The sequence below is a fragment of the Akebia trifoliata genome, chromosome 1, assembly GCF_017979445.1.
Source record: "Akebia trifoliata isolate Shusen 1 chromosome 1, ASM1797944v1, whole genome shotgun sequence".
NCBI lineage: Eukaryota > Viridiplantae > Streptophyta > Magnoliopsida > Ranunculales > Lardizabalaceae > Akebia > Akebia trifoliata.
In genome coordinates, this window is record NC_141375.1 from 20,747,786 (window position 1) to 20,763,469 (window position 15,684).

The window sequence follows — 15,684 nt, forward strand, 5'->3', positions numbered from 1 at the left end:
CACTATTTGCATCCATTGAAACGTTATTTTCTAAATTACTTGTCACACCCACTTTTAAAAAGACTAATTTTTATTCAATAGAACTTTTTGTTTGATAAGAAGCTATTGAAATTTTTTATTGTGACTCGATAAGATCCTATCTAATCCACTTAAAAGGACTCAATAGCAACCTACCGATTAGTATAATGTAGGAACCTATTGAATCCTTTTAGGTAGATCTGGTAGGTTCCTACTGAGTCTTGGTTGGTGAATTTGGTATTAACTTACTGAATGAAATTTCATTTACTTTTTTATTGCTATAGAGATTTTTGAACAACCCTTAGATTAGGCGTAGTGGTTTTCACGATCATTTCTAATTTACTTTGCAAGTTGGTATCACAAAATCCTTGTTGAAACTTTTGTATATACAAAGGAGGAGGAGGAGAGAGAAGAAGAAGACGTGAATTTGGTTTGGATGGCGGGTGAAAGCAATAAAACTAAAATTATACCTTTCTCCCACTATTTAGGTGGGCGAGACAAGCAAAAATGCGGATACGAATAACACATACCTTTGTAATTTATAATCTTAATCTACGTGATTTTAAAAATAATATAATAAAGAATATTTTTGTAATTTAAGAAGATTAATTTTGTTAAAGGAGTCATGGGATTGTAAATGCTTTTCTCTGATTTAAAGTACTATGGACGGCATGTGGATTTTGCACATGTGTTAGAGGGGTTTATCTGTAATTTAAACATTGATTGATGGGTTTTTGAATATTATATAATAAAAAGAACATATTTGCAAGTTTAAAACTAACCAAGGTGCATCTAGTGCATTGCAATTTTCTTGGTGTTATTTTTATGAAAATGAAAGAATAATGATAAACTGACTTAAAAAAAGAAAAAAAAAAAAAAGAGAATACTTAAATATACTCAACCGGTGTGGAATGTGCACAAAATTATAGATTTTTTTATCTTCATGTGTTTTAAATCCAACCAAAACATACCATGTAGACTGCATTTCTACAAGAACGAGACACTGATCTAAATCGTGACTTTTTTTTAAGGAAAAATTATTTAAAGGACCCTATCGAATGTATTTCTTTTTAATTAGCCTTTAAGTTGTAGGACTTCTCTTAATAGTTCATTTAGTAAAAATTTTCTTTCTAATTAGTCTTTAAACATCACTTACCACATTTCTCAAGATTGAAAAGCCAAATCCATAATTGTTCAAATATATTATTTTCATATAAAAAATTTGAATTTTCGACATCCCATTTGAGTTTTGAGACTCCATTCTGATGTAAAAGATTTGAGAAGAAAAAAATAATTATTTTCAAGAATTTTGAAAATATATGTAAAAAATTAAGATTTTTTTCAAATCTTTTTTGTTTTTGTTTCATTTTTTGGATGAAAATAGATCAATGATGGTTCTTTTGGTTTGAAATTATTTAGTCAAGTCGTTATGTCAAGTTTTTAATCAATCTTTCCATATATTTTAGTCAGAAAAATTTGAAAAACGAAAATGGGTGGATTTTACTAATATCAAGTTTACCAATTTTTATTGTTGAGTTCGACATTTTTTTAAAGGTGAACTCCGATAATAAATAAAGAGCGGTAAGCTTGACAATAATAAGTGGTGTGAGACAACAAAAATGTTGATTTGGATAATAAATATTAAGTGGTGAGCTCGACGATAATAAGGACCCTTAAGATCTAAAAAGTGCACAAGATGGCTTATCATGCCAAGTTACCGCCCAAAATTAAAGGGTTATTTAAGAAAAAAATTCATTTTTTTCTGTTTTAAGATCATTTTATCACGATTCTAAAGTGGAGTGGGTTTTGAAAATGTAGGTAAATAAAATCGGATGTGATTGGTGGATTTTCTGACATTATCTGTTGAATAATGCTGAAGTGACCTAATCATTTTACCTCATATCGCACTTTCCAGACGTGGAAATGTGTATAAACCCTAGGTACTTTCATCGAGATACGTTTGAAAAACATGTACAGTACCATGCGAACCTCCATGTCAGGAAAGTGCGATATGAAGTAGAGCTAGAAGTCAATCTAACCCGACACTTATCTGTTTCCCATTCAAAACCCAATCCATCTCCATCCCAAAACAACAAAATAAAAATCCCAAACCCACAACTCCCTTCCTTCTCCTCCTCCTTCTGGTGCTGCAATGGAGAATGTTGCTCTAAAGCAGCCTCTCTTCTCTGCTAACATGCGCTCTGGGTCTATTTCAGCCCTTGGGTTTCCTCCACCATACCTTAAAACGCAACTTCCCAATCATGCAAGAAGGTTTATGGTGACAAAAGCAGCTATTGCTGTAGAGCAGAAGACAAATACAAAGGTCTCCCTTATAAAAATTGGCACAAGGGGGAGGTATTGTGTTCTCCTTGATTTTAATCTCTGTGGGTTTTGTTTATATTTTGACATTGTAGCATTTAGTGCCCATTTGCATCTTTTTATTTTTTTAAATTATAATTTCTCTGTTTAACTTCTCATGGTTTGGCTGTTCAGGTTAGTAGATTTGGTCTTTATGGTTTTTTTTAGGATGGTGATGATCTGGGTATCGCTTATTTTCAAGTATTTTTTTTTTTTTGCGCTGTTTGATGTGGGTTTTGCTTCATATTTCTAATTTTTGAGGTCTTTGAATTTATGGTCTTGTGTGTTGTTTCATGGTTGAGTTTCTATGTCTTGGATCTCATTGGGGATGAAGGAAGTGTGTGGGAATTGATTTTGATACATTTATTTTTTGGGATCTTATTATATGGGTTCTATAGTTTTAACTTCGGGTCTGGTTGTACTTGATTTTGAACCATTTCATGCTTATTCCTAGTGGTCTATGACCCTAATTGTCTATGTCCATCTTCAAGCCAGTGAGTCAATTTCTCCTCTCCTTGTAGGCCAGAAATTTCAATTCTATCAATTATCCGAACAACTAGATTGGAGTTTACTTGGAAGTGGGAACAATGTACTAGACTTTTACTTTACCCTAAAATTCTCATAATTCATTTGTGGAAGTTTAATTCAAAATAGAGAAGTTTTGGAAGAACTCAATAATTTAGAGAAATGTGGAGAATCGCAGCCAAAAAATTGGGAAAATACATTGATATTATAAGAAATGATAGAACAAACAAGCTAACAACAATCACAACTCTTCATATTAAAAAAAAAACAACTATTGGAAGTAACATATGCCACATGAATAGTTCTCCACTCATATACACATGAGTATATGAAAGATTGAGAATTTGGAATACTTTCGAACATTGAAAATAATATCATTTAAGTGGATAAATTTCAATTATATATAACAGGGTTTTTTGATAGCATAATTTACTTACAACCATAAATGCAGTTGTTCAAGGTGAGAAGGGAATTTTCCCCAACTTTTGGTATTCTTATGATAGAATTACAAAAGATAGCAAATAAATCTCTTGTAAATGGATCATAACCCCGTTGATCTGTTACATTTACATGTTTGTAATGCCAATGTATAAGCAAGATGTGAATTGCAAAGAAGGTGTTTTACCAAGAACAACTTTTTCGTTTTTGAAGGTAATCTGGACTTGAACCCATAACCTCAAAATTGCATTAAAATATGTCAAGCAATTGAGCTATGGGTCAAAGCCCAAGAACAACATTAAAATATGCAACTTGAGAAGTGCTTCCTGTTGATTTTGTTGAGTGTTGTGTTATCTACCTCTACTCCCTAGTGTCACGTGCTCACGTATCGTGTCCCAGTTTGACCCGTGACCCTCTTATATTCATAGTTGTGCCTTCTCCATCAGATATGTCTTTTGGGGTAAATGGTTGTTAACATGGTATTAGAGTGCTAGGTGCATATTGGTCACGGGTTTGAGTCTCCTTGAGGTAATTTTCCACCCTTGTGGTGAGGGGGAGTGTTGAGTGTTGTGTTATCTGTCTCCGCTCTCGAACATAGTCACCAAGTCGGGGTTCGGGAAAAAGTTGGCAAGAGAAAAAGTAAAAAAAAATGAAAAAAATCGAGAGAAATCGAAATAGTGTTAAGACAATATATATTTTTTCTACTAAGAGATGTTATCATTTATATCATCAAATCCTATTTTAAACTTAAGAATAAATGGTCTTTGAAAAAACCCTTTTAAAATAGCTTGCTCAGCTAAAAAAAAAAAAAAAAAAACTACATTTTTTTTGTGTGGTTAAATCGCGACTTTTTCAAAAGTCGTGATTTAATCGCCACCGTTTAAAATGGCGATTTAAACGCAATTGTTTGAAGAAGTTGACGACTTTGGTGACTATGCTCCCGGGTGTCACGTGCTCACATATCGTGCCCTAGTTCGACCTGTGCTCTTATATTCATAGTTGCGCCTTCCCCATCAGATCGGTCCTTTGGGGGAAATGGTTGTCAACATATTTCAACCATATAAGTTTTTGATTTCAAATTCCTCATTGGATATATTGTTTTTCACTTGAATTCCATCTAAGAGCAACAAATTTGGAAAAATAAGAATGAAAAGGTTTTGAAGCAGTTCTTATCTATCGTAGACTCTTTTTTTGTTCTTGATAAGTATAAAGATTTTATAAATCTCAAAAGGAGAGTACAAAGAGCTTGATGAAATTATAAGTTTTTCAAGATTTGACAAATCGTAGTACCATCGACTAGGTGTGTGTGTCACTAAATTGAGATAGGAAAGCTCACATTGACATCACCTTTGTGATGATGCAAAACTAAAATTTTGTTACTAGAACATGTATTAGCAACCACCAAAACCAAGAGATATCACTTAATATGATACACATCAACTACATACTTCAAAAAAATGTGAATTTTCTGCTTAAAAAATTACAAGAATTAGAAAAATGATTGGGATCCATAGAAAATAGGAATAAATAATAAATGCATTTCTTTAACATACACACCTTTTGTTTATAATAAGAAAGTATATGCCTTGTCAACATGAAAGACTATGTTTTCACAGATATAATTTCCTGATAATTTATCATATTTTTTATCCTCATAAAGAGAAATCTCTATGAGTATTAATGATCTTGAAATTTGAATCCTAATCCCTACAATCCTATTTGATTGTAACAACATTAGTTTTATATGGGTTAAATTCTATAATCTATGTCCTAGAGTAATGCATCATTCACCTGCCATCTTCCTCCATACCCCATCAATGCAATTCCTTAAGAAACTGAATTTCCTCATTGATGTCAATTGCTGCTCCCCCATTTCTTAAATTATTTGTAATTCATATATCATCCTTTTTGATTCGTTGATCCCCAACTGGATGACATTCTGTCTGATCCTTATGTAGGACAGCCCACTAGCACTTGCTCAAGCATATGAGACGCGAGAAAAACTTATGGCCTCACATTCAGAATTGGTCGAAGAAGGGGCTATTGAAATTGTAATTATAAAAACAACTGGAGATATAGTACTTGATCAACCGTTAGCAGATATAGGTGGCAAAGGCCTGTTTACAAAAGAGATTGATGAGGCACTCTTGAATGGTGAGATTGATATTGCCGTCCACTCCATGAAAGATGTACCTACATATTTACCAGATGGGACGATTTTACCGTGTAACCTTCCACGAGAGGATGTTCGAGATGCATTTATTTCCTTGAGTGCATCTTCTCTAGCTGAACTTCCAGCTGGAAGTGTCGTTGGTAGTGCTTCCCTTAGAAGACAATCACAAATACTCTACAGATATCCGTCGCTCAAAGTAAGTGATTGGCTCACATATCTTCCTTTTGGTTAGTTGTTCATGCTTATGGATACCTATGGATTGATGCTATAAGTCTATTGGTTAAACAAGTTTTGGATGGGTGCACATATTGGTCTATTTAAAAATCCTAAATGCACAATTGACTGTTTTTTTTTCCCTTTCTCACTGTTAAAGCAAGTGTTTTGTAGTAATGCCATATTTTCTAAAGCAAACACTTAACAGTCTATCAATATGAAATTTTGGGCTCAGTCACTTCTTAGTGGAGGCTCATCAGTTTAATTGTTTGGATTTAATGCATTCCTATGGTGTTATATCCTCATTATTGGCATATGAGATTAAACTAAGGGATCTTACAGCCTACCCTTCTTGTCCATCTACAAGATTTGGAATCATTCAAGAATTTTTTTTTTGTTCTCTTTATCGTTTTCTGATCATTTCTCAAGAATTTAAGCATCATTTTCTTTTTTTCCTTCCTCTATATGTCCCTTGTTTGCCTGAGTGAAGCTTCTTGTTATGTTGACACAAGATAAAATAAGGACTATTTAATATGAAATAGAATGTTGTAGCAAGAGTTAACACAATTAATGTAGTCATCATCATAGCCTTATCCCAGAAATTTGGGATTGGCTGAGCAATTGCATTTCAAACATGCTTTTTTTTTTTTTTTAAGTCAACTTTATAGCCACCGTGAAACATGTAGATGTGATCCAAACTAACTGATAAGAAAAGTGAAACAAATGAATTGCGGCTTCTATATTTATTATCTTGTAATAGAGATCAAATATCTTATATGGGTCTAAAAGCAGTTACATCCATAAGAGGTTACTTCTCTCCATTTCATTGTGGAAGCAATCTCTCTCTCTCTCTGAGTGAATGCCCCTCTCTCTGAGCGGCTAAGGCATCCTCCCAACAAGGCAAAGAAAGGAAAGACATAACAACCAAAAGGAAAATCAGGAGCAACAAATGAGGCCCCATGAGAAGATCGGAAGCATTTTGATAGAAGAACCTCATGTAAAGGATGAGCCTAATGTTAAAAAATCCTATTGTTCCATACCAATCAGATTCCTCAACAAATGGCAAAGGGGATTGGAGACCATTGAATTCTTCTTTTATGGGACTTCAGATTGACATTCCAGCTTTGGAATAAATCCAGTAATGAGGCTCGTATTCCCCTACAATTGACATTTAGAGTACTAACTCTTGATTCTTGGAGCTATTCAACAAGAGGGAATATGCTTAGCAATTGCGTGCAACGATGGACTTAGTTAAGTACATAATGAGTTCTATTTGTAGATTGCTTGAAATATGCAGGAGGGTTTATTTGCGATGAGGAATATCTTTATGCTTGGTTTTTGAGATATAACATATGACTTTAAAATTGTCAATTAGACGTCGAATTCAAAAGATATCGTGCCAAATTTTTTGTTGTTGGGATGGCAGGTAATTCTAGGATAGAGATGAATAATGCTCCTGAAATGAAGTGTAAGAAACTAGAATCAGCAGTGTTAAAGCTTAATTTGATGGGTGTTCTTTCAGCAATCTTGGTGTTTTGGGATTTAGTTGGTCTCTAGAGAATACCAGGGAGGGATGCGGAAGATTTGTTCGAGGCTGATGGGGAACAAAGGATCTAATGAATCATAAACTTGGCCTTATAGGAGGGTTAACGAATTTATTGGGGCTCCTCGTGATTGCAGGAAAACTGTAACATTCTCATTTTACTGTCAAGCAAAGTTGGGGGGACCCTGGAGATTGGCAAGTGATACAGATTGTTTTGGTGAAATTGAAGAGAACCATATTTTTTTTTTAATTCTTTACACCACTGGATTTCGCCCTGCCAATGAGAAGGTGGACTCACTGGCAAAACTGTATGCCCTAGGTGTCTAGGACTGATTTATATTTAGATAATGGCATTCCCTAGTTTCTTCTCTTTCTTTTTCATTTTTGAGATTCCATCTCAGGTTGGGGACACAGCTATTGAGTTGCATCCTTTTACTTGTGTCCTCATACTGATTGTTAGGAGGCTTTAGTTCTTCTAATGAAAGAGGATGAATAAAGATTGTCAATGACATTCCTTACATGAGTCATATATGGAAACCATGGTTCAAAGTTTTGTTCTATTTCTGAATGTTTTGGCAGAATATTCTGGTTTCTCCTGAGACTGGAACAAAACATTGACCCAAAATCATTTAATGTTACACATTGTCTTGGAATGTTTTGGTTGAGATTGTCTTGTTTTTTCTTCTGACCGAAGCATTACCTTGAGAAAAGTTAATAAACCGTGCTTACACCTGCTTCATTATGCTATACTTTGCTAAGTCGGGCATACACGTGTTTAGTAGTTTCTTGACCATTCTTAGGAACTCCTGATTGGGATGTCTTGACTCTTTATAGTACCACTTTTCTTGATACTCATGAGTGTCATAGTTAGGGTCAGTGGTGCTTGCACATTCTTAGGCAGCCTTCTTTTGTGCTAATTTGCAGCACCCTTGATTGATGAGATCAAGGCTTAATCAATTCTATTTGAGGTTAAAGCATAATAGCACCATGAATGCCATTATTCTCCGAACCTGGCCTCCATGGACCGTAATCAGACTTGGTCATTTCTGTGTATGCCTTCTTTTGATTCCAGCCAGCTACCCAATTACTATCTATTATAACTGCAACCTGTATGGACTACTTCATCATTTCTAGAGAAAAGTTTGCAAGAGATGATACAATGGACTAATGGTGGGTAATGCATAGTTTCAAAAGATTTATTTTATTAGCTACTCTTAGATGGGAAAATGGAATGGAAAGTGGGAATTTCAGGTGTTTGTGAGGGAAATTGGTTATCTTGCTAACTATGAGCTATTTTCATCATCCGATGCCCATCTCAATCTGTCCACCTACTCCAGAATGATTGGTTTGCAACTTAAAGAGGACCCATGCTTGAGGATTCTCTCTTCTTGATGGGATCATAATTGTGCAGTCTAAGGAAAACAAATCTTATCATCTGTACTTGAAACCACTGAAATTGTCTAATTTAGAGACCATTAAGTAAACAATGGGGTTCCCAGTCCATCCAAGTCCAAGGTTTGGTACCTCCTCGTTTCCAAATCTCTACCATGTGTAACTAGCATGCCACCTCTTGTGATTGTATGGTCTTTTTCAGCCACACATTTTCCTAAAAGGACTTTATAGCCTCAATTAAAAAGTTGTGAAGATTTCTACACAACTGAGGGTAGTTCTGTAATTTCAGGTTGGCATGTACTATTATATCAAGAGGAAACCTCAGATGTTGGTCACAGTTACCTGTCTGACTGTCTCATATGAACATGCTCCTTCTGCCCATTGACCCCCACCCATTGGTTGACCTTCATACCACAAATCAGCTTGATGATTTCTAGGCTTCTAGCCATTTGGATTTGAGGGCAATTACTACTTACGCATAAAGTTTGATGTGCAGTACTCTACAAATTCCTTCGCTTTCAATTACCCATATTTTTTTTGTGTGTAGGTGCTTCTTAAGATTATTATTTCCTTTTCTTCCAGTATATTTGATGCATTTTTTGTAGTTTTATTTTTTTGGTTGCTTCTCGCATTGCAGGTGGAAAACTTCAGAGGCAATGTTCAAACAAGATTGAGAAAACTTAGTGAAGGGAAGGTCCAAGCAACTTTGTTGGCCTTGGCTGGTCTCAAACGTCTAGATATGACGAACAATGTTACTGCCATTTTATCTATCGACGAGATGCTACCAGCTATTGCTCAAGGAGCCATTGGAATTGCTTGTCGAACCAATGATGAGAAGATGGTATGTATTATGTAATGAAAAAATTATCTCGTTCTCCATATTAACTGCATAGTCTAAAAAACTATTCTGAATTGTGGTCTTTAGTTCTAGAACTAACATAATAAGTTTACCAATCCTTCATTTTTTTTTTCATTTCTCAACCAAGAATTTCATAATTTTTTGTTATAGTTATGAACTTTTGTTGTGGCTGATACATACTCTGATACAAGTTTTTAGCCTCTAGTTAGACACCTTGGACAAAAATGTTACTTTTTCTCGATTGTAAGTTAATTGCATTGCTTCATTGATATTTTTTTCCCCATTCTCTAACTACAAACTCTCATTTATTGCCGATACTTCTCATCTTTTGTGGTGGGTGGTGATATATCTTCTGATTCAATGTTTCAGTCTCTAATTACATATCCTTTGACAATATTTTTTCTTCTTGCTTGTAAACTAATTACATTGCTTCATTGATCAAAATATATATATTTTTTTCTTCGTTCTCAGTTGAAAAATTCAAATTTATTCTTGATATATATCCACTTTTGCGGTTGTGGGGACATCTTCTGATACAACGTTTTAGTCTTGAATTAGATATCTTTGACAAATATACTAATTTTCTTTTTCTTGCTTGTAGGCTAATTACATTGCTTCGTTGAATCACGAGGAAACCAGATTAGCTGTTTCATGTGAGAGGGCATTCCTTGAGACCTTAGATGGCTCTTGTAGGACCCCAATTGCAGGCTATGCTTGTAGAGACCAGGACGGATATTGTGTGTTCAAAGGGTTGGTGGCTTCCCCTGATGGAACCCGAGGTAAAGGCTCTTGGACTCGAGGAAACTGTCAGTTTTATTTATTTATTTTTTTTGATAGATAAACAAATTTTATTAACCTAAAAACTTTCCTTACTAACTTGGTAAGATTTCAAGTCTTACTATAGGTCGATTTGCTCAGATTCATAGAGGAATTTTTTTTTTCTTTTTTGGGGGGTGTGCTTCATCTAAGGTTTTGAAAATGAACTACAATCCTGTGGCATCGGATCATGTTTTTGGATGCCACAAGGTGAGGTCAACGATCCTTGGTAAGTGTTGAAATCTTACAAAGTAAGACTAGTCAGACTCTTTTATTTAAGAAAAAAAAGGGAGGTCTGAAAGAGCTACCTAAGACAATCAAAAATCAGACTCCCTTCCCCACCAAAAAAAATTTCCATCTAAACAAAGATTCTCAAAAGACATCCCTTTGAACTCCTAAAATTCTTTGCACCGAATAAAAACAATCACCCAAAAATGCAATTTCGCTTCTTTTATTCCTTAATGTTAATCGATAAACTGTTTTTTGATTTCAGTACTCGAAACTTCAAGGAGAGGTCCATATGCTATTGAAGACATGATTCTAATGGGGAAAGATGCTGGTGAGGAATTGAAGTCACGTGCAGGTCCGGATTTCTTCGATTTGATAAAAACTCTAAAATAGAAAATTGGCGGAAAAAAAATTTAATGTGGAGAGAAATCTTTGTGGCCGCTTTTTACTTGTGGATTCTTCCAAAGGGGTAAAGTCATACTCCTGAGTTGTTTGTAACTGTAATGGGTATAGTTGTACGATTAGTTGATGATTGAAAGAGCATGTTTTGATCAATTTAAAAGCTTGGGGGAACAATGCAGATTGTTTATTTATCTTTTCTTAGGACTTCTATTGACATGCCAAGTTTTACTCACTACACATCACCCTCTTTGGAATCAAAGAGTTGGTGAATGAACGTTCGGAGCTCACGTAAGCTTCTATGATGTGTGTGCATGGAACGTCCAATTTCATAAAGCTTTTACTCAAATTCTTCAGAATTCTATTTTTATTTTTATTTTTATTTTTTTAAGGAGTTGGAACTATTTTCCTATGTGTAGAGAATTATAATTTCTTATTGAGAGTTCACAACTCACTCATGAGCCTATTATAAGAAAATGGAGGTTAGTGATGATGATAGAAACATGGTTTTAAATCTCGTCCAATAGATGACTCACCCAAGTCGTCTCGGTTTCGTTCAGCAACGATATGGATATACACTTGTCTCAACATATTTGCATCATCTCGAGAGATTAAATAGATGTCTCAGATGATATTTTGAAAATCCCAGTTGAGTTAACCCGGATTTTAAGAATAATTAATTTTTTTTAGAATTGATATATTTATTATATAAGTAAAATATGATTTAATGACTAAACATTTTCTAATCTACTTTGTTTTATGAAAAACTTATAATTATTATTTTAATTCAAGTATATGTAAACCATTCATTATAAGCTGAGTCAAATTTTGTCTTGTGCAAGACGAGTTGACTCGTTTGTTTTGAAATCATGGATAAAAACCCGAACTTCTGGCAATGTCTTTTATTTCCTAAAAAATAAGTAGAGCAATCATATTGAAGGATCTATCTTGTCCAGCCCAAGGATAATCTAAATCTATGTTGCCTATTCACTTGGTTTGAATTTGGATTTGTGATTCGCCACTCTAGAAGGAGCTTGGTTCATGTAAATGTAGAAATTCGCTCGACCTTGTGATCCTCGTTGATACTTCCTATGCTCGGGGGAGGGCCTGTAACAAAACCACTATGACGCTCAAGTTAAAATGTTTAATGCCGATCTAATAGAGTTCTCAGGGAGAAAATTTTCATACCTTATGGGTCTACTACCACCACGTATTTATAAGGTTCTCTGTCCGTAGATCTCCTTGAATTTTCTCCATGATTCTCGTTGGAGTGGTTGCACCTGCTCAGTGATTTACCTTGATTTCCGTGGGAGCAGTTACACCTAATCTCTCAGTCGTGAGAGAAGTTATGCCTAACATCCCAGGTTTTACGGAATTTGCCCCGACCTTCATTCCAACGTAATTTGGGAGGTCGGTCTTTAATATTGGTCAGTTGATCGGTTGACTCACTACACAATTTGGTGAATCGATTATGACTCTTCGAGATTGCCACGTGTCACTTGTCCAAGAAATACCCTCCACAGTTCACAAAGGTAGTTCATAGAGGGCAATTAGTTCATTTACCCTAGTCATAAGAAGACCCAAGTCAAGGAGGCATGTCATCGATAATATTGACCCAAATCTCAACAGGAGCAAGTCATCAGTAATTTCAGGAATACAACATGTTGGTACCTGTTATCACTATGGTTAGATAAACGATTGGTCACCGGATCCAAAAATAATCTTGCGAGCAATAAATGAAAACAAAAAATTTGAAGATGCAAATTTAAACGTGTACCTACGAAAACAACTCATATATTTTTTATTCTCATTTGCATATTATTAATATTATTAATTTCAAAAGTAACATAATTTACAACTACTTCATTTCCTATAATCTTTTCAAATTATATCTTGGCTATAGTTAAAACAATTATTATTTGTAAATTGAAAATGATGGTTTGACCTTCAAAGAAGCTGTTAATATTTGAATAAACAAAGAACTAATTTGTATGAAATATAGATTGTAGCATAATAAGGGAAACGAGTGTATCTTATATACTGGCTATTTCAATACTTAAAAGTTTATTGCTATTTACATTAAATAATTAAAGCAATAAAAAATAATTAATTTAAGTACTTAACGAATGCTCTCCATATATAGCACATCATAATCTAGAATTGCTTACGATAACAACAACAATAATAATAAAAATACTCTTCTCCAAACGATTTTTGATTACATAAACAAATCATATTCCTCAATTCTACTTTGTTCGACCATTACTTATATCTTTCTAACATTTGAAACAAGTGATGAAAGAAAATAATAATTAAAAAGTCTCGTAAGTGCTAAGTCATCCGACTAGGAAGCACTTGGTGGATAGTTACGTAGAAGATATGGCACAAAATCAATTTTAGATTCGGTCCAAGTGTGTTTGGGTTGGGTTTGTACCTTATGTAAGTGACCCACTTTTTAATGCTTTTAAAGAGGGTTTGTTTTCTTTTTAGTAATGGTCTATTCTGTTAGTATTAAGAAGAGAGTAGAGTAAGAAAATTTTAGAGAGGAGAGATTGAGAGGTTTGGAAAGATTGAGATTTAGAAAAATAATATGAAATTACGTGATAGATGTGATCTCTTGTTTCGATTTGCTTATTTTTCTTCATAGTGAAATCGAGATACAATACTCATATCTTCGTGGACATAGCCTTCAAAGTGACCACGTAAATTTATTGTCTTGCATTATGCTTTTTCTTACTCCTTTGTGTGATCTTGAAGGTCTATCATAAGAGGTGTTTGATCAAATTACCAAATTAGCTTCACTAAGGTATTAAAGCCTAGGTTATCTAGGGGGTTTGTAATGGTGGGAAATGGTATAACAGTAATCGAAAGCTTTAGTGGGGTAAAGTTTGAGGTGAAGCATTTTGAATGGAAGTTGATCTTCAAGTTGTAGCAAAGGAGTATGAAGAATATTTTTATCCAACAATCGTTTCATAATTGCATTCAAAACCTTGAAGAAGCTAGGAAGCATATCCAATGAGACATGAGAGGAGTTGGATTTGAAAATCATTAGCTTTATTGAGTTGCATGTATCTGATGAAGTCGTGTATAATATCATAGAAGAAAGGACCGCAAAGTTAAAATTGAATAAGCTTGAAAAGTTTCACATGGGGAAAACCCTGTTTAATAAACTAATTTTTAAGGACTAAATCTATGTCTTAAAGATGGAGGAAGAACAAGACATCATAGAACATTTATAGATGTTCAATAAGTGTTTTAGTGATTTGTTGAAGGTAGAAGTTTAATTTAAAGAACATAAAGTATTACTCTTGTTAAGATTACTTTTGAATTCTTTCAAATACTTTTGGGCTATTCTTATGTTTGACAATAATATCTTTAAGTTTGAAGAGGTGGTTTAGAATCTTATTTCTCACGTGACCATAAACAAATTAAGTGAGAAATATGCTTAAGGGGAATGACTCATTGCAAATGATTTAAGTGAGCAAGGACAAATAAAAGAGAAAGACAAATCCAAAAGAAAGAATTTTAAATACAAATATAGAAATAAGAAAGAAATAGAAAAATACCATTGTGAGAATTTTACCTTCTAAGCCTTTTTGTGGATCTCTAATAAAACTAAATTAGTACATTTTTAAAAAATTGTCGGTTCATGTGTATGAATATTGGATGTAAAGAAACCCATTTTAATAAAAATAAATCTAATAATAAAATATAATGTTCCTCTTCCTAATATTTATCCTTTTATAAGTTAAGGTAGTGATTTAATCTTTCCATGAATCTCGAGGACACTCTCATTTTGCCCTTCCCAACAATGCTTTCTAACTTTTAATTACTTTCCTCTTCTACCCTCCTTTTCAAGAATACTTTTTCATCTTTATTATCTTTGCGTTCTTCCCCCTTAACCTCAAAGAGGATGCCCTTACTGCTAGGCACAACACACTCTACTAGAGTAATAAGATATTCGTGGCAAAATAATAATTTTTTGGTAAATACCCATATAAAATTCGAGAGCTTCTATTGCCACACCAACTTTTGCTAATACCACCCCAAAGCTAAATCTTTGGTGATTTACACATGAATTGGTGTGGCAAGAGAATCTCAAGGTCCGTGTGGATATATGAGTCAAAAGTACTAAAATATATGTACTCTCATAAGTACTTTTTGAAGTATTGTCTGGAATAGGTGGATAACTGTTATGCGTTTGGATGCAAATTCTAAGAAGTACTGTCAGAAATACTTTTAATAGAGTTTTGTGTTTATGAACTATTCTAGATTCTATTAAAATGATCAGAATGCCCTTATAAGTATCAGTTACTATTTGTAACATTATAACTCAACAAATTATACTCCAAAAGAAATTAAAGTAGTTACCGTTTTTATCCATGAAAATTTATATGAACGACAAACAATTATAAACAAATGGAAGATATTGTGAACAAATATATATAACCACTAAAAATATGAAGAACCTTTCAACACATCAATGGATAGTAATCGTTTACATCAATCTTACAAGAAGAAACTTTCAACCATGATTGGATCCCTCATAGATAAATCATTGAGTAAACCATGCATTTTTTAGGATATGCTTGTAATTTTCAAAATTTATGAGGGGTATACTTATCCCAAATACTACACCAAAATGCTATCACTATATCAATAGATAATAATATAATATTGTTACAATTGGATTTTTGAGGATAAGCTTGTAATTTTCAAAAT

The 15,684-nt window shown here is 33.8% G+C and overlaps 1 protein-coding gene across 2 annotated transcripts; it reads left to right on the forward strand.

Annotated features, from left to right (window-relative positions):
- Positions 1-2,098: 2,098 nt before the first annotated feature.
- HEMC (hydroxymethylbilane synthase) lies at positions 2,099-11,179 on the forward strand. 2 transcript variants are annotated; one of them, XM_086441284.1, is made up of 5 exons: positions 2,099-2,373; positions 5,303-5,708; positions 9,298-9,501; positions 10,121-10,298; positions 10,829-11,179. In XM_086441284.1, exons 1-5 carry the CDS (start codon positions 2,171-2,173, stop codon positions 10,954-10,956), a joined length of 1,119 nt encoding a protein of 372 aa, XP_086297410.1. In that variant the 5' UTR covers positions 2,099-2,170; the 3' UTR covers positions 10,957-11,179. The 2 variants fall into 2 exon arrangements, with proteins under 2 accessions (XP_086297410.1, XP_086297419.1); XM_086441293.1 differs by having other exon boundaries at positions 2,233-2,373; positions 5,298-5,708.
- The last annotated feature ends 4,505 nt before the right edge of the window (positions 11,180-15,684 follow it).